This window comes from Vombatus ursinus, unplaced genomic scaffold, assembly GCF_900497805.2.
Source record: "Vombatus ursinus unplaced genomic scaffold, bare-nosed wombat genome assembly UNPS02014786.1, whole genome shotgun sequence".
NCBI lineage: Eukaryota > Metazoa > Chordata > Mammalia > Diprotodontia > Vombatidae > Vombatus > Vombatus ursinus.
In genome coordinates, this window is record NW_020954564.1 from 51,283,030 (window position 1) to 51,305,506 (window position 22,477).

At 37.6% G+C, this 22,477-nt stretch overlaps 1 protein-coding gene across 1 annotated transcript in view; it reads right to left on the reverse strand.

Moving 5' to 3' along the window:
* The window catches only part of LOC114047273 (zinc finger protein 850-like), a 60,974-nt gene that overhangs the window by 29,191 nt on the left and 9,306 nt on the right, over positions 1-22,477 (reverse strand). The window contains exons 5-6 of the mRNA XM_027868049.1: positions 22,252-22,347; positions 17,169-18,960 (exon numbers count right to left, since the gene is read on the reverse strand). Of these exons, the coding sequence (XP_027723850.1) occupies positions 17,169-18,960; positions 22,252-22,347 (1,888 nt within the window). The remainder of the gene's footprint in view (positions 1-17,168; positions 18,961-22,251; positions 22,348-22,477) is intronic.

Below are 22,477 nucleotides of genomic sequence, written 5' to 3' on the forward strand. Positions count from 1 at the left end.
TGAACTATCTAGGACAGAGTTTTGAGCTTTCTACCTTTACTAGCCGATCTGAGGCTGAAAGTTTCTTCAGTGGCCTTCTCTGACAATCTTCCTAGTCTATATTCTTGAATTTAGAGTATATCCTGTTCTGTAATTAGGTATATACATATATGCATACATATGTATATACACATGTGTGTGTGTGTGTATATATATATATATATATAAAACATTCCATTATATGTGTGCATCTTGCATTTTGGAATATTGCTTTCCAAATTCTCTGCTGCTTCATGGTGGTGGCTGCTAAATCATATGTGATCATGACTGTGGCTCCTCAGTATTTCAGTTCTTTTTGTCTTTCTTATATTATTTTTTCTTTGACTTGGAAGCTCTGAATTTTGGTTGTAATGTTCCTGGGAATTTTTATTTGGGGTTTCTTTTAGGAGGTGACTGGCAGATTCTGTTTTCATTTTGCCCTCTGGTTCTATGAGATCTGGGCAGTTTTCTTTTAATATTTCTTGAAATGAGACGTCAAGACTCCTTTTTGGGTCATGGTACTCAGATACTCCAGTGATTCTTATATATTTTCTCTCTCTCTCTTTTTTTCTTTTGGCTAGGCAATGGGATTAAGTGACTTGCCCAGGGTCACACAGCTAGTGCGTGTCAAGTGTCTGAAGCTGGATTTGAACTCAGGTCCTCCTGACTCCAGGGCCAATCCACAGCACCACCTAGCTGCCCCATTATATTTTTTCTCCTTGGTCTATTTCCTGATTAGTTGTTTTTGCTATATGATGACTTTACATTTTCTTCCATTTTTTCCAGCCTTTTTACTGTTTTAATATTTCTTGTTGCCTCGTGAACTCACTGGCTTCTATTTGATCCATTCTAATTTTAAAGGAGTTAGTTGCTTGGGCATTGTTTTCTGAAATCCACCTGCTCATTATTTCTTATAGCACAATAGTATTCCATTACATTCATATACCACAACTTGCTCAGCCATTCCCCAATTGATGGGCATCCTCTCAATTTCCAATTCTTTGCCACCACAAAAAGAGCTGCTATGAATATTTTTTGTACATGTGGGTTGAACTTCCTCCTTTCTTGGTACACTGCCTAGTGCCCCCACATCTTTGGAAAAAGCAATGCTATTGCCAGGCCTAGCAAAGGTCCCCTTCTCAGTCCAATCTGGATCTGTGACCTAGGACTGGGTGGTCTGTGACAGAGTTGCAAGTTAGCACCTGCATGCACTGTAGTGCCCTGATATGGACCTGAGATCTCCTTTGGTGCTGGTGTACAGTCTCCCCCTGGGCACTGTAATGCTCTCCATGCTGTGTACTCCTGCCCCAACTCTGTCCTCAGTATCTACTGACCTCTCTGTCTATACCAACCCGGGCCAGACAAAGTGCTCACTGTGACTTTTTCTGGATTTCTGTATCAGGGTCTGGTGTACTTCATAGTTCTGTCTGTAGGAGTTATGGATGGGAGCACAGGCACACTGCTTCCTTCTACACTGCTGTCTTGGCTCTACCTCCAAGTATCCTTTTTCTTCTGTCTTCATTAAATGATTCAAGCCTGGTGGTGAGAGTAATGAATAATATTCCCAAACCGTGGAAGAACTTTTCATGAAAGGATTAAACATTCTTCTATATGAATGATTGTTTCTAACCAGTTTTCCCCCTCTTGTTCCACATACTACATTTCATACAATCAATGCCCTGGGATAGTTGGAGACCATTTAGGATGACGGGTACAAATAGGGAGAAAACCACCACCACATTCCAAGGGAGAGGGGTGGCTATGAGCAAAGGAGGCATGTCTTGTTATCCACTCATAACTTCTGAACCAGAATACTTCCTCACAACTTGATAGAAATGGTAGAAGAACCATTTTCAATCACTTAGTTGCTAAGTTTGGCAGCCTACTAGATGATACAACTAGATTTACTCTGAAAACTGATTATACTCTGACTAAACTTAGTCTGGTTTATATTCTATTGGATGTCTCTTTCTTGCTGATTCATTAAGTCTCATGGGAACTATACAGATGACTTTCAGATTTACATATGAAGCTCTCATCTTTTCCCAAGTTCCATGCCATCAACTGCCGGATGGATATGTCCAACTAGATCTGCAGACACCCTAAACTTAACAGTATGAAACAGAAGTCATTATCTTTTCCCCAAAACCTAGTCATCCTTTAATTTTTTCTATTTCTGTTGAGAATTCCACAATCTTCCTTCTGGTCACCAAGCTTTGAAATTATAGATTCATCCTGGACTCTTTGCTTTTCCTCATCACCTATATCCAATCAATGGTCAGATCTTATCCATTTATCTCCACAACAACTCTCACAACCATCTCCTCTCTGTTCATACCCAAACCATTCTAATTTAGACATTCATCACTCCTATCTTAGAACGTTGCCATATACTTATAATTGGTCTCTTGATATTCCGTTACTAATCCAGACTTCTTCATACACAACAAAACTGACAGTCCTAAAACAAAGGTCTGTCATTCTCTTGGTTAAGAAACCTCAGTGGATTTCTGTTGCTTCTAGAATTAAGTACAAATTATTCTAGCATTTGTTCTTCACAACCTGCTTCACAACCTATCTTTTTTTCTTTCTCAGATAACACATTTAATCACTGAAAGTAAATTTAAGTGAAAAGTTTAGAGGGAAGCTACATGTCAGGGCCTTTTGCAAACTGATCTGGGGTAGAAAAAGTCTGAAAGAAGCCCTTCAATCCATTTTTTTTTGTCATGCAGTCATTTCAATCATGTCCAACTCTTCATGACCCCATTTAGGGTTTTCTTGGCAAAGATACTGAAGTGGTTTGCCATTTCCTTCTCTAGTTCATTTTACAGAGGAGGAAACTGAGGCAAACAGGGCCATGTGATTTGTCCAGGATCACATAGCTAGCAAGTGTCTGAGGCCAGATTTGAACTCAGGAAGATGAGTCTACCCTCTCTATCCACAGCTTCACCTTACTGCCCTTCTTCAATCTAATAATCTCATGTTTGTCCTGGCAGCCTGGCTAAGGGAAAGCATGGAAAACCTGCTGGTCCTGTGGTCTGTCACCTCAGGGATGTTGTCTGCATATCACTCCTGCCCAGCATTAGGAGGTACCCCAAAATGGTCCTGATCATCATCTTATTTTCTTGTGGGCTGAGATATGCAATCTGAAGCAGCAGGAAAGCCTTCTCTGCAAACATCTTGTATTTGCAATTTCACATGACAAGGGGTTCCCAGATACCCAGTTCCTTCATATCTACTAAGGTACCTGTTTCACTGTCCATACCCCAGGTTCATAGTTCTCTTGAATGTACTTGGCCTAAAGTGAAGTGAACAGACAGATGATATTGGGCCCACAGTTCTGGATAAGGTTGTGAAGGAAGAACTATAGGGCTTGGGCCACAGCCTAGTATGGCCACTCGTTAATGCCACTCAAGGCTTTTTTTTTTAATTAAAAAAAAATTTTTTTCACTCATGGCTTTGAATTTCTTTGGCCATCTTCAAAGATCCACCCCCTGGCAACAACAGGGATTTGAGAAAAAACATTTTGGCTCACCTGTATGGCCTCTCTGAGAGAATGTCCTTGCTGGCTTCCCAGAGGACAATGGTGCAAATGAATTCAAATAGGTCGGCCCTAGTTCCACTATCATCTTCTCTTTGGTCCTCTCATCAGCTGGCAATCTGAGGTTCATAGGCCCTAGTAAAACATTTACCTGTCTGCTGGACTCAGTAAATAGTTGTGATATTGGCCTACATGAGTACTATTGAGATAAATCTGAGATGCCTTTTTCTATAATTGACCACATTAGGCTTCAGGTGTATAATAGCCTCACAAAGCTACTGTGTATATTAAACTTCTATCTGTGAGATTTAGGTAAAGTCTTCCTCTAGGGTTTTCTTAATGTCTGAATGGCTTTCTCCTTTCTTGTATTCTTGTTTGTGTGTGTGTGTGTGTGTGTGTGTGTGTGTGTGTGTGTGTTTTTAGGCCATTGGGGTTAAGTGACTTGCCCAGGGTCACACAGCTAGTAAAGTGTCAAGTGTTTGGTCTGATGCCAGATTTGAACTCAGGTCCTCCTGACTTCAGGGCCGGCACTCTATCCACTGCACCACCTAGCTGCCCCTCCTTTCTTCTAAGGAGGAATCCAGCAACATCTTAATGTAATGCTACATTCATGGTCAAATCATGTCCTTGTTGAATGTTACTTCAACTAAGACACAGGACTTCTCAATGATGCCCAGCAATTTTCTACCTTAGCATAAATATTAATGTCAATCTCTTTTTGCCATTTTCCTCAAACTGTACCATCTTTAGGGCATCTGGTGCAAGCCCGGAAGGACTAAGTCTGAATACCTTTGTACATACGATACTATTGAGGATATTCATCATTGTGCCATCACTATTAATATCAACAGAGATACTGATTTTTTGGGTGTGTTGATCATATCATCTAGTACTTATTGGCAGATGGGTATTAATCACAATTGTTGGGTTGATCGGTTACTCTAGGAAATGTTCAGCCAGCATCTCTGATAGCAACTCTGATGGCATCTCTCTAGCAGGAATAATGACTAATGTAGTCCCATTCCCAATTTTTTTCATCCTAAGTCTGACTCATTTCAATCACAGACTTCGCTGCTTGAAGCTGAGCATGAATCTCCTGGAGAGTGGTATTGCCATCATTGGTCATCACAATGCCACCTGTTGGGTCTAAAAGCCTCTTTATTATGGACTTTTAAATCCCAAACATGTTTGGATTCCATCTGCAATAGTCTTGGGAACATTAATGTTCCATGATTATACTCTCCTTCCAGATTCTTGTTTTGTACTCTGACTGAGCACACGTGGGGTGGTGGGGGGTGAAGGAGAATGGCCCATCTTGTAAGCATGAAGTAGGGAACCTAGAGCTAGAAGAAACAGCAGAATCTTCTGGAGATGAGTTCCAGCAAATAATTTCCAGATGGATTTTATGTTTTACTTATATGATAACCTTAATAGTCACCAAAAAAGAAACAATGAAATAAACATAAAAAACAAATTAAGAAATGATAAATAAGCAAAGAAAGTATTAATTTGTCCTCAATTCCATTATAAGCCTATTCCAAATTCTAGTTCTTTGGCTGTTTTACTTTCTTCTCCTTTTTCGTTGTAAAAGATGTAGTTAGAGTGCATATGGTTCTGGTATATTAATTTCACTCTGTATCATCTAAGAAAGATCTTTCCATATTTCTTCATATGATTTATATTTATTGCTTATGGCAGCATAATATTCCATTCATTAATGTACCATAATTTATTTGTCCATTCTCCATTATTTTTGCTATTACAAATAGAAAAGTTATGAATGTTTTTACAGATAGGTCATTTTATGCTGTTTTTGTAATAGTTTTAGTGATGGAATCACTGGATTGAAAGAAATAACCAGTTTTATGACTCATTGTATGATTCAATATTGTTCCAAAATATCTGCACTATTCTTCAATCTAATCAACAATGGACTTTATCAATAAAATATATATATACATATACATGTTTGCCATTTGAATTGGTATAAACTAAAGTAACATCTTAAATTTGTTTGATTTGCTGAATAATTAGGGAGCCTGAGCATCTTTTCATGTGGTTATAAGTAGTTGTACTTCCTCTGTTACCTTGTCATGTCCTTTGCCCACTGATTTACTAGGGAGTGTGTATTAATCTTATAGATATGTCAGACTTTGATATATTTTACATACTTCTCCATTTTATTTCCATTGATTTAATTTTAGATATTGTTTGTTGTTTAAAATTCAAATCCTTTATATAAAGCTATTGATTTTTACTTCCAATAATTTCTTTGATCTTAAAAAAATGAAAAAATGTGCCAACATATTATCCAATTATCCATTTTTTCTTCCATTTTTTGGGGGGTGGGTGGGTAGTAGGGGAACAGTGTTGGACCTCTGATTTAAATGATCTAGGAAGCTCCTGTTAAGGAAAGCCTTCTACCAATTCAGATCAGCAAGAGTTCTGCAATTTACAATCTGAGAAATTTGCATAGGCCACTGAGAGGTTAAATGATTTGTCCAGCATCACAAAGCCAATATGTCAAGAAATGAGACTTAAACCCCAGATTTCTCTGATTCTAAGGTCAGATCTCTATCCATTGGGATAGTCTGTCTCTCAATTTCCTAATTTTCTTCCAGTCCTTCTTTTATTTGATCTTCTTCACATTGCTTTATCTTGCTTTGGTTATTCCATTTGTCAGCCTGACACTATCTCCTGAGATATTTTCTTTAGTTTCAGTTCCCAGTGCCACTTTGCTCATACTTTAAGTGATTGAACTGTACTATAACTTTTAAAATTGTGTGCGGACTCTTTTTACTTTACTCATTTTTCTTTTTTAGTTGTTTCTCTTTTCTTTGGCATTTCAAGTTTATGTTTCTTTGTGAGAGAAGCCCAGTTCCCTTCAGTCCTTTCTTTCCAACATTGTGTATCAGTCTCCTATGATTGTTATTAAATAAAGTGATTTCTATCCTTTTAAATAAAACTTGAAACCTAGTGGTTACATGATTATTTATATAACCATAAATCCTTATTGCAATTGTACAACTCTACTTTAAGAAATATAACTAAATTTATTTTAAGCCATTAATGTTAACGATTACTACCTAACCCTATTGGGTATTCGTACATCATGAGTTTCATCTTAAAAAATGAACATATTTAGAACAAATATGTTCTAAAAATGACAAATTCTAGTATTTATAAAAACAATATAAAATGCTTAGTAGTCTTAGTAAATTGGCAAAAGGTGACCTAATTAGGCAAACTGATAAGGTATTTCCTTGGAAATAATGTATTCCTATAGGTACTGGGGTATATAACTGAAAGAAAATAAATATTGTGTGTGTATGTATGTGTGTGTTTGTGTAAATTATATATATATATATATATATATATAATATATAAAGGATCTAAAACAGTATACTTCCATCTAAAACATCTCAAACAAAACTACAAGCACTACAATTAGTGACAAATAGTGATATCATAGTGGTAGTGTATTTTTAAAAGGGTAAGAATAAGAACTTTCCTGCATTCACTAAATTCCCAGGATTGTTTTCTATTATGAAGTTTCTGATGCCTGACCAGAGCTGAGATGTGCCTAAAGGCATTCCCAAACTAACTTTAAGGATTTCTCCCATTATGGATTCTCTGATGTCAAGTAAGGTGCATAAATAGCCTGAAGGCTTTCCCTCATTCATTACATTTCTATTTGATATAAATTATTTGATTCTGACTGTAGTTTGTATGATGATGGAGATTCCTCATATTCATTACATTTGTAAGCATTATTAAATGTTGATTAAGGATCCTGAAGCAGTCTGAAGGTTCTCCCACATTCATTACATTATGGAATTTCTCTCTAGTATGGACTATCATTTCTGTTGGAGTGCACATTTACTGTAAGCCTCCCTACATTCACTGTATTCATAGTATTTCTTCCCTATACAGACTTTTGGATGTCCAATTAAGTGTGAATTATACCCTTATATATCATATTCATAGCATGTCTTATGTGAACTCCATATTCTGTAATTGGGTTCGCACTAAACTCATTTTGCTCAGGGCATGTCTTTCAAGGGAACATTGTCTTCTGAAAAACTGTCATCAGCCTCAGACATGTTTTTCTTGATATTTTGCTGCCACTCAAACTAGCCATCAAATTTTCAGACTAGTTTTAGCTTAGTGTATCAGATGCCTTCTCTTGTGAATCTTTCTATTGTTACTTTCTGTGATCATTTTTCCTGAGAAATATCTTGCTTCAGATTTAACTCTTTGGTTTTAACACCTGGTCTTCCAGTCTGAAAGAAAGAAAAAAGGCAACTCTGTCCTGTTGCCTGTGTTAGGAGTATGAAAATTACTGAATTTAGAAAAAAAAAAGTAAAAATGGTGACAAGTATAACACAAAGGTGGCTTTGGAAACTTTTAAATATGGCCTTGAGATCTAGGGGAAAGAAATGGAAGGAGAGATAAGGAGCAGTGAAAAGTGAATACAAATGGTTTAATAAAAACTGACATAGGAAGCAAAGTGAGCACAGAAATTGAGATAAATTCATCTAGGAGAATCTGAAGGTGAGAATTATTGACTGCTGGATGGACAAAAAAAAGAAAGGATGTGGCTTAAGGAAAATATCAGGATTGTGAGAGATAGCCTGGGACCAGAGTTCAGGGTTTCATCACCTCATGCTTCAATTACTGTAACAAGGTCCTAACTCATCTCTTGGGTTCTCTGTCTTATTGCCTCCAAGTGATCCTATATGCTGATATCAAATGAATCCTTCATTAAAAATAATTTTATTTCTGTAAGAACACCCCTACAGTTCCAGCTCTTCCTCAGTTCCCTTAAACATAATCAGGGTCCTTCTGTAACTACACCTATTCTATCTCCATCACATCATGTACTCCCTGCATTCCTATTCATATAAGATCAGAACTGCAGGAATTGTAAAGGGCCAAGGGGAAAAACATTGGTTCCCCATGATTAATATTATCATTACTATGCTCTGAGCACTGGCATTCATTTTGCTCTCCTGAAATTACTGGATTGTGGGCACATATCTACCCTGACTACAGACCACTTTGTCTATTCATTGATAGGAGAATTCTTCTATTCTATTTTGACTTTAAGGTTCTCAGACCTTAGGATAGCCTCAGACTTTTGCTAAGCGTAGAGGCCCCAAGCTCTGGCATCCTGATGTCACTCCCCCAGTCAAGTCCTGAGCCCCCTTTAATCGCAACAGACTCTTGCCACTAATGTCCCTATGTGACAATATTACTTTCTTATTGAAAATCACAAAATGCCTTCCTACTGCCTACAAAGTGAAGATCAGTTCTTAAGCTGGCACTCAAAATCCTCCAAAATCTATTCCCATGATATTCTTTTTCAATACTGTTCCACCAAAAAGCATGCTCCACATTAGTAGTTAGTCTCCTGGACTAAAAGGAGGGCAGGGAAGAGGTGGGAGTTAGTGGGCAGGTCATGAATGATGATCCAGCAAAGGAGACTGAGGAGATAGGTAGGAGAACCAAAACAGGGCAGTGTCATGAAACCTGAGAAAAGAGAGAATATCTATCAAAATATGGTCAGCAGTGTCAAATGCTACATAAGAGTCAAGAAGGATCAGCATTAAAAAAAAATTATTGGTTTTCTCTTACTCACTTGGGCAGGTACCTCTTGGGATTTGTCTTTTTACTATTCAAAACTTTCTTCTTTGTTTCAACTGAGAGATCACATCTGGCTTGGAAATTTAATACCCTGTTCATATGGAAAGAAAAAAGACTTGGGTGTTTGTGCTAGGGACAAAGACCCATCCCTGAAAGTCCCAAATCCTTATTCTTCAGGATCTTAGAAGGATGAGCTATGTGTTGCATCAAAGATAGGAAAAGACCTAGTTTCATTTTTTATGGAGTGCATGACTTTCATCTATAAACAGGAGCAAAAGAACCCTGTTTGTGTCCCAAAGGGATTAGGAATATATGAAAACTGAACTTCAAGTTTCTATACAAAAAGACACTAGAGGCCCCATAATTTTTAACGACTGAGGAAATGAAGGCATTTCAAAGGTTAGATGGATGCTGAGCACATAGGGATGCCACACTTATGTAGTGAGACTAGATTCATAGAATTCACCAGGATTATGTCCCTATACAGGTATATTTCATATCAAGATCCAGTTGGCTCACTCTCTCCTGGGTGAAGTCCACAGCTACATCCTTCAATTTCAATGATTTCTGAAATGCCAAACATATTCATGCTCAACTTCGGACCATCTATTGACATGTCCTTAGAGACAGTTGGCAGAGTCAGAAGGTGTATAGTCTTATAATATTCAGGGATCTGAGTATCCAAAGTAAAGTAAATTTTAACTAACTCTCTATTATGTACTGAGCATTGTTTCTGATTATATAGAAGCCAAAAATAAGTATGAATCATAGTAAATGTCCTTGGGGGACACACAGTTTTGCCTGGGAGGAAAACATGCCCCTTACATAATTAGAGAATACAAGACATTATCTAGTAAAGTGCCACATTGTGTGATAAGACATTAATTGCATATGAATTTAGAAAATCCAGAAATGTACATGGATTTTGGCAGCAGATAGCAGATAAGAACTTGACAGAAGAATTATAGAACCTTTAAGTTGGAAGGGACTTTAAAGGTCATCTAGAGCAATCTTTCAGTAAAAAAAGGAATATTTTTATATCTCTCCCTAAGTGATAATGTATTCATCCAACCTTTCCTTGAACATTTCCAGTGAAGCCACTCCTTCATAAGGCAGCCCAATCCATTTCTGTGACTCTCAAAATGTTAGAAAGTTCTTTCTGTTATTGAGCTGCAACAGTCCTCCTGGTAACTTCTACCCATTATTCCTAATTTTCCTTTTTGGAACTGCAAAGAATAAGTCAAACCCATCTTTTACATATCAGCTCCTCAGATATTTGAAAGAAGCTTTTATGTCTTTGCTAAATCTTATTTTCCTAGGCTAAGTATTCCAATTCCTTCAACCATCCCTCACATGATATATTTTTCATGATGATCACCCTGTTATTAGATATATTTTTATGTATCAATGTCCTTTTTGAAATGTGGCAAGCAGAACTGAACATGAAATTCCACATATAGCTTGACCAATGAACAATACACTGGGCCTTCTACCTCCCTTACTCTGGTTTAAACATAAACCATAATTTATGTTAATAAAGCCTAATATGGCATTATTTAAATTTTTTGCAACCATACCAGATGGGTTGGTTCACAAGAACTCATAATTGAATGTCATGGAAGGTAGGGTGGCCACTCAGGACAGGTAATCCTGTGAGTAGTCACCCTGTCCACAGAAGGTATGTTCAGGTCACTATAGTACAAATCCCTCCAAGAACTCACACTTAGTAGTACTTGCCTTTCTCTAGGAATCCTTGAGGTAATGGCTAAAAAGAATATCAGTAATCCTAAGAGATCTTCATTGAGGAGAGGACCAAGCTGTTCCCCATGGAATCTGTGACTGCCTTGCTGACTTGCTACCTATGCTTTAAATGAACAGGAGTGGCAGGAATTGTGGGAATACAAACAAGACCATTCACGGAAACTGTTTATCTAGATCTTGTGGTCTGGATAACCAGGATCACATTTTTCTTTAGGCCCAAGAAGGCAAGGTTAGTTGTACTTTGTACTGAAGGCTAACTGTAGAAATTGTATGCATCTGCTATCTCCTCCCACTGATTTTGGATCTCTGGGGGAGAAAGTCCAGGAATCAAACTCTCTACAAAGTTGGGCTTGGGAGTGAGGAGTATGACATACTCCTCAGTATTAGGCCACTAAACAAGCAAAAGGCACCATTGCGTTATGGGAATTTTGAGTGCCAAGAAATGCAAATTGGGTAGGCCACACACGTTTTAGTGTTATAAGAATGAAATGCTGGCAAATGTCTTTGACTCTTTCACAGAAGCTTATTTTGATAATACCATCTTTTTTTCATTGAAAGCAAGTGATACAGGTAGTAACTCATTTACATAGCACTCAACAATTGGAAAGCACTTTACTTACCATAATCCTGTAGTAAAGTTGGTAGTAAAAGAACTATTATCTGAATTCTAAAAATCAAGAAATAGACTCAGAACTCACACTCACAATGGAGGTCAATGGATTGTTACTGGTTTTTCCCCCTAGATTACAGATTTTAAGGGACCTTATATGTTACCTAGTCTACTGCATTCTTCCCACCACCCAGTTTTGCAGATTCTTTGAGGCCCAGAGAATCAAGTTGAATGATCCAAGCTCACACAAGCAATAAATGAGAGAACTGGGGTTCAAACCTAGGTTCTCCATTACAACATTCAATGCTTTTTCCATTGCACCATGTTGCTTACCATAGTTCTATCGTGGGACATATAAGATACCAAATTAATCTAATTTACATCAAGGTAAATAAGGATTGGTTCTCACTACAAAGTCAAAGAATATTAGTGATTCATAGACATTCTAATTTCTATCTAAGGATATTTCCAGCTTACTGGAGAGGCATACCAAACACTGGGGTTTTAAAAAGAAGAGACATTCCAGGTTATGAGAAATACACATCCATAGGCTTAAAGGAGAGAAAACCTAGATTGGAAGTCTCACCTCTGATATATACTGGCTGTATGATCCTGAGCAGATCATTTATCCTTTCAGTGCTCTAGAAAACTCCCTAAGACCCTAAGTTTCAGAGAGTGTGAAGACCTGAATTGGTAGAAGTTTCCTCAACAATAGTGCCCTATGCCAATGAAATCACAGGTCTTATCCCTAATATATATATTACCACTCAGTTGGAGGTGTTCAGACAGTTGTTTTGTGATTCATAGGTCTCACAAAGGAAAGTAATGATAAATGCCACTAGGTGTAAGTAATTATCATCTGCCTAATACTATTCTCAGAGGTAATTTCACTTTCCCTAAGAATATAGCTCAAAACCTCTGATATTCATAAATTTACAAAGGATTAGAAGTTACAAACTACACACACACACACACACACACACACACACACACAAACTCTGAAATCATACAATATGTGCTTCTTCACATACCTCAACTAACTAGATAACATCTCTATTTTATAGTGGGTTTTTTTTCCTTTTCCTCTCTAAAGCTAACTCCTTTGCACTTTGGCTTTTGTGGAGCCAAATCACATCTTTCTCTAAAGAAGAAAATAAAACTACCTTTTTTTCTTGAGGCAATTGGGGTTAGGTGCCCTGGGTCACACAGCTAGTAAGTGTCAAGTGTTTGGTCTAAGGCCGGATTTGAACTCAGGTCCTCCTGACTTCAGGGCTGATGCTCTATCCACTGCACCACCTAGCTGACCCTAACAAAGCTGCTTTTAATTTGGCAGCTCCTAAGGTGCTATGTTAATTGTTCTCCCATCTTTTACTCCTGATCCCTTTAAATAAGCAGTTTATAGCAATTTCTTCCACCCATTTCTTCCTGATCTGCTTCAATCTGTTACCAGCGGTCTATGCAAACTATTCCCTAGGAGGTCACTGTCTTCTACCCAGACTCATAGGTCTTTTCTCAGTATTCACTCCCAATTACTGTTACATTTGACACTTCTAACCAATTTCATCAGCTTGAACAATGCTATTCTTTTCCTGGCCTAGGTGACTTTGTGCTAATCTTTCTTCTCCCATTCCTTCCTTTGCTCCCCAAGTTTCCCAAACCTGTTTTTTTCTCCTATGAAACAATTATTCTTTCTCCATTACACGCCAACTTTCTTTTGAAGTTTGTGCCAGCTTTTCTTTATTTTTTTCTTCACCTGTGGTGGTGTGAATAACATATCTTAAAGCTTTGCAACTGTTTCCAGGCGATAGCTAAATAACATGCTCAGGCCATAAACAGACTCATACCTACATAAAGATACCCATGCCTAATCAAGAAGTGATAAGTGAATATATCTGTTCTGATGATAAATCCTATTTTGTAGCAAAGCTATCTTCCATATATACTAATGTGCATATATATATGCATATATATAGTATATGCATATATATGTATATACACACATATTCATGTACATCTTGTTCTAAAATTAACTTTTAAGTTTCATCATATCCATAAATGTCTTATAGTTATACACCCTTTAGGCAGTTACCTTCCATACTGCACTGACATATATGTGTGTATATATATATATATATATATATATATATATTTACTTGATATTTTTATTCCCATTATTCAGCATTAGTATAACCTATTAACTTATGTACCCATTTTTCTAAAAACAAAGAGGAAAAGAAGTTTCCTCTTAATGACCTGGACTATTAGCATGGGGCTTGCAGTTCAGGTTGGAGGTCCCCTGGAGCCTAACCAGTCACCACTGCAACAAGCAATCTATACTAGCTGTCTTATAGGTTAGGCAAAAATCAGGATGTGGGTTGAGATGGGATGGCCAATCAGTTTTGGTCTTCAGCCTAAATGATATAGTATTCTTTTCCCTTCACATAATCCCTCCCCCAATCAGACAAGCATGGTGAATTCCCCTCCCAGGAGTTTCTTGGCACTTGGGTGGCTATATGGCTGATGGGAACTCAAATCTCTGTGTATCCTTTTTCTTCCTTTCCATGAAACGATTCATTTCTTGTAGTAAGTGTGCCAAATAAATCCTCTCCACAGATCTTGAAAGAATCCGGTCTCTTGGACCAATACATTATCCATTTCAGTCATTTATTGTCCTTCAGAGAAGGCTCCCACTTTCTACAATGCCATAAGTGTTTGTCTCAATCTTTAGCTCCATCCCATCCCCACTACTACCATAAGAGATAGCAATATTCATGCTAATGACTTTTCTAAGACCTTGGACTTTCAGGTCCTGGACCCTCTCTATTGTCTGCCATTCCTCCATTTCACTTTAATCACCCTCCAGATTGGGCACAACTTAACTTCATCATCATTCAGAAGTATCCCATCTCTAATATGCTGACTTCTGAAATTTCCTTTAACTCTCCTAAAAATTCTCTTACAAAATCTGCTCATTTTATTGTGGTTTTTAGTCCTTGTACCTATTCTTCAAGTTCACTGCCCTGTCATATATGCCCACAAGAAATAAGAGGTAAGCATAACCAGTGCAACTAACTACAGTAGATATAGAACTAACTTTAATTAATGCTGACTTCCCTAATTTTGGTACATATTGTTTATTTATGGGCAATGACCCTGAACAAAAAAGACACTTCATGAACAGCTCTAAGCACTGAAACGACACATGGGAAGGACAGCCAGGACAAATCACTAAAGGAATTCCAGCTATACCACAGTTGCACCTCAATCAGCCCAAGCAGTTTAGTGTTCATTCCACTGGCTCTCACTACCCAAATATGGACTGAGGTGATCCAAGATAAATTAGTCCCTCTTCCCTCTATTTGTTACCCTTAAATACAGGGTATCCTAAAAGTCTTCATGCAGTTTTAAGCTATGAAAGCTTAATATTAATAGCTTAAGACTACACAATGACTTCTGGGACATCCTGTATAATAGTCATAGTTATACAACCAACCAATATTCAATTCATTTGTTTCTCACAAGTTAAGCCCTACAGGGAATAATTCAAGAAAACTACATCATTTAGTGTCACCTGTCCTCTCTTGTACCTCTGCAGCCTACAGTGCCTTATTATTACTACTGTACTGAAAGTACCTTTGAAGACCACTTTAAGACCCATCTTTCTTCCTCCTGGGAAGGAGGGTGGCACAATGTTGCATGGCAAAGAGTCACGGGATTGGATGGGAGGGTGGAAAGAGTGATCAACAACCTGTATATATCTGTTATTGCTTAACACTCTAGGCAGCAATACTTTTCTATCCAACATCCTCTGCACCTTCTTTCATGTCCTCTTGGGGGCTGAGTTATGCTAATGGGTATTCTAATCATTCCGAATTCTATTCAGAGTTTTGTCAACAAGGGTAATCTGCCAGCCTTCTCTCTCTTGGGTTTATTCACCCCAAATGAAAGGTTAAATTCAATGGTTTTTCTCCCTGGAATTTTTTTCTTCCCTTATAGGCAAGGACTCTTGATCATACCTATCATGAGTTAAGAGGATTTTAGTCAACTCCACCCTATTCTTTTGGTCGTAGCACCTTGCTATTCCTACTCTTATGTAACCTTAAACTGAGATCCTGCTGCTCTAGAAGTATAATGGAAAGCAACTCAGATCTACTTTACTGAATTCAATCTGAGGGAGGTGGATGGTTTTGGTTTCCCATTGAAGTGTGTATGTGTATGTGTTGTAGGTAGTGCTACCATAGAAAATATTGCTATGAAAGGTCCAATACATTTGTACCCTTGGGAGCTGAGGTCTCCTGATTAACTTCCATTAATTTAGTCCCCATTATCTTTTGCCTTTTTAAATACCCCCTTTTCTTATCCACATCCCACATTTAGCTACGTTGCTGGGTCAAACCTGGGCTCTTAATCTAAGGTAGATCACGGATCATGGATACTTGGTATCACTAACCCTGGTAATCCAATTAAATTCAACAAACATTTATTAAGCACCTACTATGTGCAAGGTACTGTGCTAAGTTCTGAGTATACAAAAATGAAAAATGTCAATATCTGCCCTCAAAGAGCTTACAATATATAATAAAAGGAATAAGACATGTACACAGGGACATATGATACAAGGTAAAATGTGATAAGGATACAGAAGTGATTCCTGAAAAAATGTCTAAGAAATTTTGAAGACTGAGAGGTGGCTTTTAGTCACAGAGATTGGGGAAGGAAGACTTTGAGGAAAAAAATGGCATCAGAGTTAGAGTTTTAAAAGAAAAAGAGGGTTTCAAAATGGCAGAGATGAGATGGGAATGTATTCCAGGCATGAAAGATGGAATGTATGTATGAATGAAAAGAGGTAGGAGAGTAAAACAACTAATAGCTTGGAAATGATGTGGTCAGACCACATTATTTGGTCTCCATGGTCTCACCAATGGACTAGAAATATTATTTTTACAGCTATAGTTTATAGAAGGGAGAGATAGGTAGGAGGACCACAGAATCTTGATATTGAAAGGAGAATTTGCAGACCAGCTAGGTCAATCCATATATGAAGAATTATGACCTCAATCACTATCCTCCCATCACCAAATGGCCATCAAAGCTTTACTAGAAGTCTTCTAGTGAACAGAAACCTGAGCTCTGCTAAGCCAGTTGATTATGCTTTGAGATAGCTTTAATTGTTAGGAAATGTTTCCTTACTACTAGCAAAATCCTGCTTCTGTAACTTTCTTTTTTTTGTGTGTGAGGCAATTGGGGTTAAGTGACTTGCCCAAGGTCACAGAGCTAGTACGTGTTAAGTGTCTGAGGCTAGATTTGAACTTAGGTCCTCCTGACTCCCAGGCCAGAGCTCTATTCACTGTGCCACCTAGCTGCCCCACTTCTGTAACTTTCTACCACTTTTCCTAGGCCTGCTCTCTGGGACCAAGCAGAACAAGCTACTTCCTCTTCCACATGAATTACAATGGGTGAATAATATGAAAGGAAGTATATGTCTTATGAAAACACACCAAACAAAATCACAGCTGTTGACATGACGGCCATAGGGTATCTGAATAAGGGACATCTAACAAAAGCTTTCCCTTCACTCACTAAATTCCGTATTATTCTACACTGTGAAGTCTCTGATGTCTTATCAGGGTTGAACTGTGCCTGAAGACATTCCCACATTGATCACATTTATATGGTTTCTCTCCAGTATGAATTCTCTGGTGTCGAATAAGGTTTGCATGAAGGCTGAAGGCTTTCCCACATGTACTACATTCATAGGGTTTCTCTCCAGTATGGGTAATACAATGTTGAATAAAGGATGAACTTTGAATGAAGGCTTTTCCACATTCGTTACATTCATAGGGTTTTTCTCCGGTATGAATTTTCTGATGTTTAGTAAAGGATGACCTGTCCCAAAATGCTTTCCCACATTCATTACATGCATAGGGTCTTTCTCCGGTGTGAATTCTCTGATGTTGAGTACAGTCTGTACTCAACCGGAAGGTTTTCCCACATTCGTTACATTTGTAGGGTTTCTCTCCAGTATGAATGGTCTTATGCTGAGTTAGGTGTGTACTCAGACGAAAGGTTTTTCCACATTCGTTACATTTGTAGGGTTTTTCTCCAGTATGAATGCTCCTATGTCTAGTAAGGTGTACACGAAGTCTAAAGGTTTTTCCACATTCATTACAATTATAGGGTTTCTCTCCAGTATGGACTCTCTGATGCTGCCTAAGGAATTCACCATTACTAAATGATTTCCCACAATCATCACATTTATATGGTTTCTCTCCTGTGTGAATTCTTTGATGTCGATTTAAGTGTCTGCTCTGACTGAAGGCTTTCCCACACTGATTACATTCATAAGGTTTTTCTCCTGTATGGACAGTCTTATGTTGAGTAAGGCATACATTCTGGCTGAAGGCTTTTCCACATTCATTACATTCATATGGTTTCTCTCCAGTATGGATTCTTTTATGTTGAGTAAGGCTTGCACGTGAACTGAAGGCTTTCCCACATTCATTACATTTATGAGGTTCTTCTCCAGTATGGACTCTCTGATGACTCACCAAGAATGAACCCTTACTGAAAGTCTTATCACAATCACTACATTTATAAGGTTTCTTTCCAGGATGAATGCTCTTATGTTTAGTAAGATGTCCCTGCAATCTGAAAGTTTTCCCACATTCATTACATTCATAAGGTTTTTCCCCAGTATGAATTCTTTTATGTTGAGTAAGGTGTGCATATAATCTGAAGGCTTTCCCACATTCAGTACATTCATAGGGTTTCTCCCCAGTATGAATTCTTTTATGTTGATTAAGGTTTCCACGAAGCCTGAAAGCTTTCCCACATTCATTACATTCATAGGGCTTCTCTCCAGTATGAACTCTATTATGTCGACTAAGGTTTCCACGAAGTCTGAAGGCTTTTCCACATTCATTACATTTATAGGGTTTCTCACCAGTGTGAATCCTCTGATGGTTCTTAAGAATTGTACTTTTACTAAAAGCTTTCCCACATTCATTACACTCAAAGAGCTTTTTCTCTAAACAGATTTCTTGACGTTCAATTAATTGTGAATTACAGTAGAAGGTTTTCCTATATATATCACATTTATGAGTGATATCTTTTGAAGGAACAATTTGTTCTGCAACCAGGCTATATTCATTACACTTGTAGTTTGTCTTCCTAGGGATTATTTTTGCTTGGGAAACTGTAATTTGTCTCAGCTCTGCCTCCTTGATATTCTGCTCTATTCCAAACTGAGAATCAGTTTCTCCTAGCTCTGGGTACCAGATACCATCCCTTGTGAATTTTCTCAATGTCACTTTCTGGGATGATTCTGCTTCAGGAATGTCTTGCTTTAGAGTTGACTCCTTGGTTTTATTTCTGGTCTCCCAGTCTGAAAAAAAGAAAGAAAAAATGCAACTGTGCCCTGTTGCCTATTCTGGGATCAAAGAAACTACTAAAGTGAGAAGAGTAAAAGTGATAATAATAATGAGAATAAATATAGGTGGCATTGGAAACATTTATATATTGAATTCAACATTTGTAATTTAGAGATAGAATAGTAAATGTGTCAAGGAGTAGTGAGACATGAACATAAGTAGTTGGAGAAAAACTGATCCAATACGTAAAATGAGCACAGACAATTCAACAATTTTGATCTACTGATAAAGAGCAGAAAGCAAGAAAGGTGACTGTTGGAGAAGACTAAAGAGAAAGACTATGGCTAAGAGTAAATATCAAGATTATGGGAAGCAGGTAGAACCTGAGTCTAAAACTTCATTAACTCATATTCTGGTTATTGTAATAGAGTCCTAACTAATCTCCTGGGTCTTATCCTTTCCAATCAGTTTTATACACTGATACCAAAGAAATCCTTCATAAAAGATAATTTCCTGTCTATAAGCATACTCCTACAGCTCCTTTAACCATACTTAAGGCCTTTTTGCAGTCACAGTGATCCTATTTCTGTTCAATTGCACTGTCTTCATGAATATGCCTTTGGGATCAGGGCTACTTATATTCAGTGGGAACAAGGATGGAGAGGGAAAACCAATGGCTCCTTTTGATCAGTATCACCACTACACTCTGAACATTGGTATTTCTTTTTTTTGTTTTGTTTTCTTGGAATTGGTCCTGATTGCCAAAATTCACTTTGTCCACTGAGCATAGCCTTTTCTATTCTTCTTTGAGTTTCTGAATCTTTTACGTCTAGCTATCCTCAGACTTTTGGCTAGCATAAAGATAAAAAGCTTGGAGTTGCAGCCCTACACAACTTCCTTTTTGTTTTGACCAGGATCACCACTGTGAACTGTTGCCACCAATGCCCTCATATGCCGATGTTGCTCTCCTAATGAAAATCCTAAAATACCTTCCTATTGCTTATAACATGAAGATCAGTCTTCAGTTTGGAAGTCTAAATCCTTCACAAATTGGCCTCATATTACCTGTTTACTCTTATTTCTCAAGAGGCATGCCCTAGTCAGAGGTATTAGGAGTAGAAGTGGAAAGAAAAAGACAGTATAATAATGCACAAGTCACTTAACCTCATTGAGCCTCAATTTTCTCATCTGTAAAATGGAAATAATAATACCTACATGATAGGGTTGTTATGAGGGTTAACTAGCATAATATATGAATCATACCCTGTAATCCTTGAAACATTATATGAAAATCAACTATTATAATTTATGACAGTAATACTATTAGTCAAGCACTCTCTTAATTATCTCCCACATGCTATAGCCTAGACTATTATAATGGTCTCCAATTGGTCCCCCTGCCTCAAGTCTCTTTATAATGCATCCTCTGTATAACTGCCAAAGAGTTTTTCCTTAAGCATGGATCTGATCATGTTACTTCCCTACTCAATATAATCTACTGAGTCCCTATTGCCTTTAGGATAAAATATCAACTGCTCTATTTTGCTTTTGCCACTTGACCCCATCCTATCTCTCTAGCCTCATAAATTATTCCCTTTCCCAGACTCTACAGTATAGCCAAACTGGCCTCTTCTCTGACTCTCATACATAGCACTTTCTTCTGTACTTGTGCCTTTGTACTGGCCATTCTCCAAGCCTGGAATATAATCCCTTTTTACCTCTGCCTCACAGAATCCTTCACTTCATTCAAGATGCAATTCAAGAGCAAAGTCTTTCCGGATTCTCCGCACCCCTCCCTCCTACCCCAATTACTAATGTCCTGCCTTTCTAATGACCTCTTATTTTATATTTATTCCATACACAGTATGTTTACTCTGTATCTTCTTATACATCTACATACTAGGTAGATAGATGGCACAGTAGCTAGAATGCTGGGCCTGGAGTCAGGAAGACCTGAGTTCAAAATCCAGCATCAGATACTTACTGTGTAACCTTGGGCAAGTCACTTAACCTGTTTGCCTCAGTTTCTGCAATTGTAAAATGAGGAACACAATAGTACCTACCTCTGGGGCTTGTTGTGAAGATCAAATGAGATAATATTTGTACAGTGCTTAACACAGTTCCAGGCACATTTAATAGATGTTATAAAAAGCCAATCAAAGATAAGTTCTTTGGGAAGAGAGATTTCTTCATGGTTTTTTATCTATGTCAAGTCAAGAAGTATTAATGAAAAAAGCACAGTCCCTTATCTTAAGGAGCTCTCAGACTAATGGGGAGGCAACATACAAACAAGATATATACCGGAGATAAGCTCAGAGGGAAGTCACTAAGATTAGGGAGGCCTGGGAAAGGCTTCTTTGTAGAAGGTATTCCAAGCACTTAAGCACAGTGTCCCGACATAGTAGTGATTTAATAAATGCCTGCTGATTGATACTAAAGTAATTCCTCACTCCAAGCTTTTATTCATCCTATTCTCTTTACTTGGAATATGTCTATTCCTCTTCCCAAGAAACAAACAAAAATACTCCTTAGGAAACAAATGTTCAACTGTTAAAAAAAAAAAAGTTTCTCTGACTCCTTGCTTTGATCTTTCCTTTCTATGCTTTTATTATAATTACATGAAAAGTAGCATATTGTAGAGGATAGAGGGCTGGCCTTGGAGCTAGGAAGTTAAGTTACAGGTTCAAGCCCTGATACATAACAGTGGTAAGAACATAGGCAAATAATTTAAGCAAGACTATAAATTACAACAGAATTGTCTATATTGGGAGTTATCACCATGAGATAGAGGGCTGAACAGGTAGAAGACATTCTGCTTTGCTCCAGAGGATTGAATTAGGATCAGTAAATAAGAAGCAGCTTCCAGAAGGCAAATTTCAGATCAATATTAAGAACCTAGTAATCATAACTGTCTTAAAATGAAGAGATTACCTCACAAAGTAATGAGCTCTTTATCCCTTGAAATGATCAAGCAAAGGCTGGACTTTTAGATCTTTTAGAGAAGTTACATAATCACTTCTTTCCATATTCTTGAGTCTGAAAATTATACCTCAGACAAAAAACTAGGAGACTTAGATGTAAGTCTCTTCATTGGCCCCAACATGTCTTCTGCCTCAATGCAGACTTTCTCTTTATCTTGGTTTTCTTTGCCTTAGGGGTTCCTGTATTTGGTGGTTCTTGCATTAAACAAAATAACCTCTAAGATACCATTCAACTGTAAAACTATAAAACTCTATAATTTATTAGATTTTGACTGTCATAACTGTTATGTATAAACACTCCATCTACTTCCTTTTCTTACCTACCTCGGCAAGAATATGTGGAGACTTCTCTTTCTACTGTCCAAGGCTCTTCTCCTTGTTCCAACTGGGAGATCACATCTGGTTTGGAAACCTGATGTCCTGTCCATATAGAAAGACAAAAAATTTGAGTGTTTCTGTTAGAAAAAAGTACTATTCCAGAAAAATCCCCAAAACTTTTTCCTCAAGACCTATGAAATATAAGAAAGGTATAACATAATAGCCAGTACAT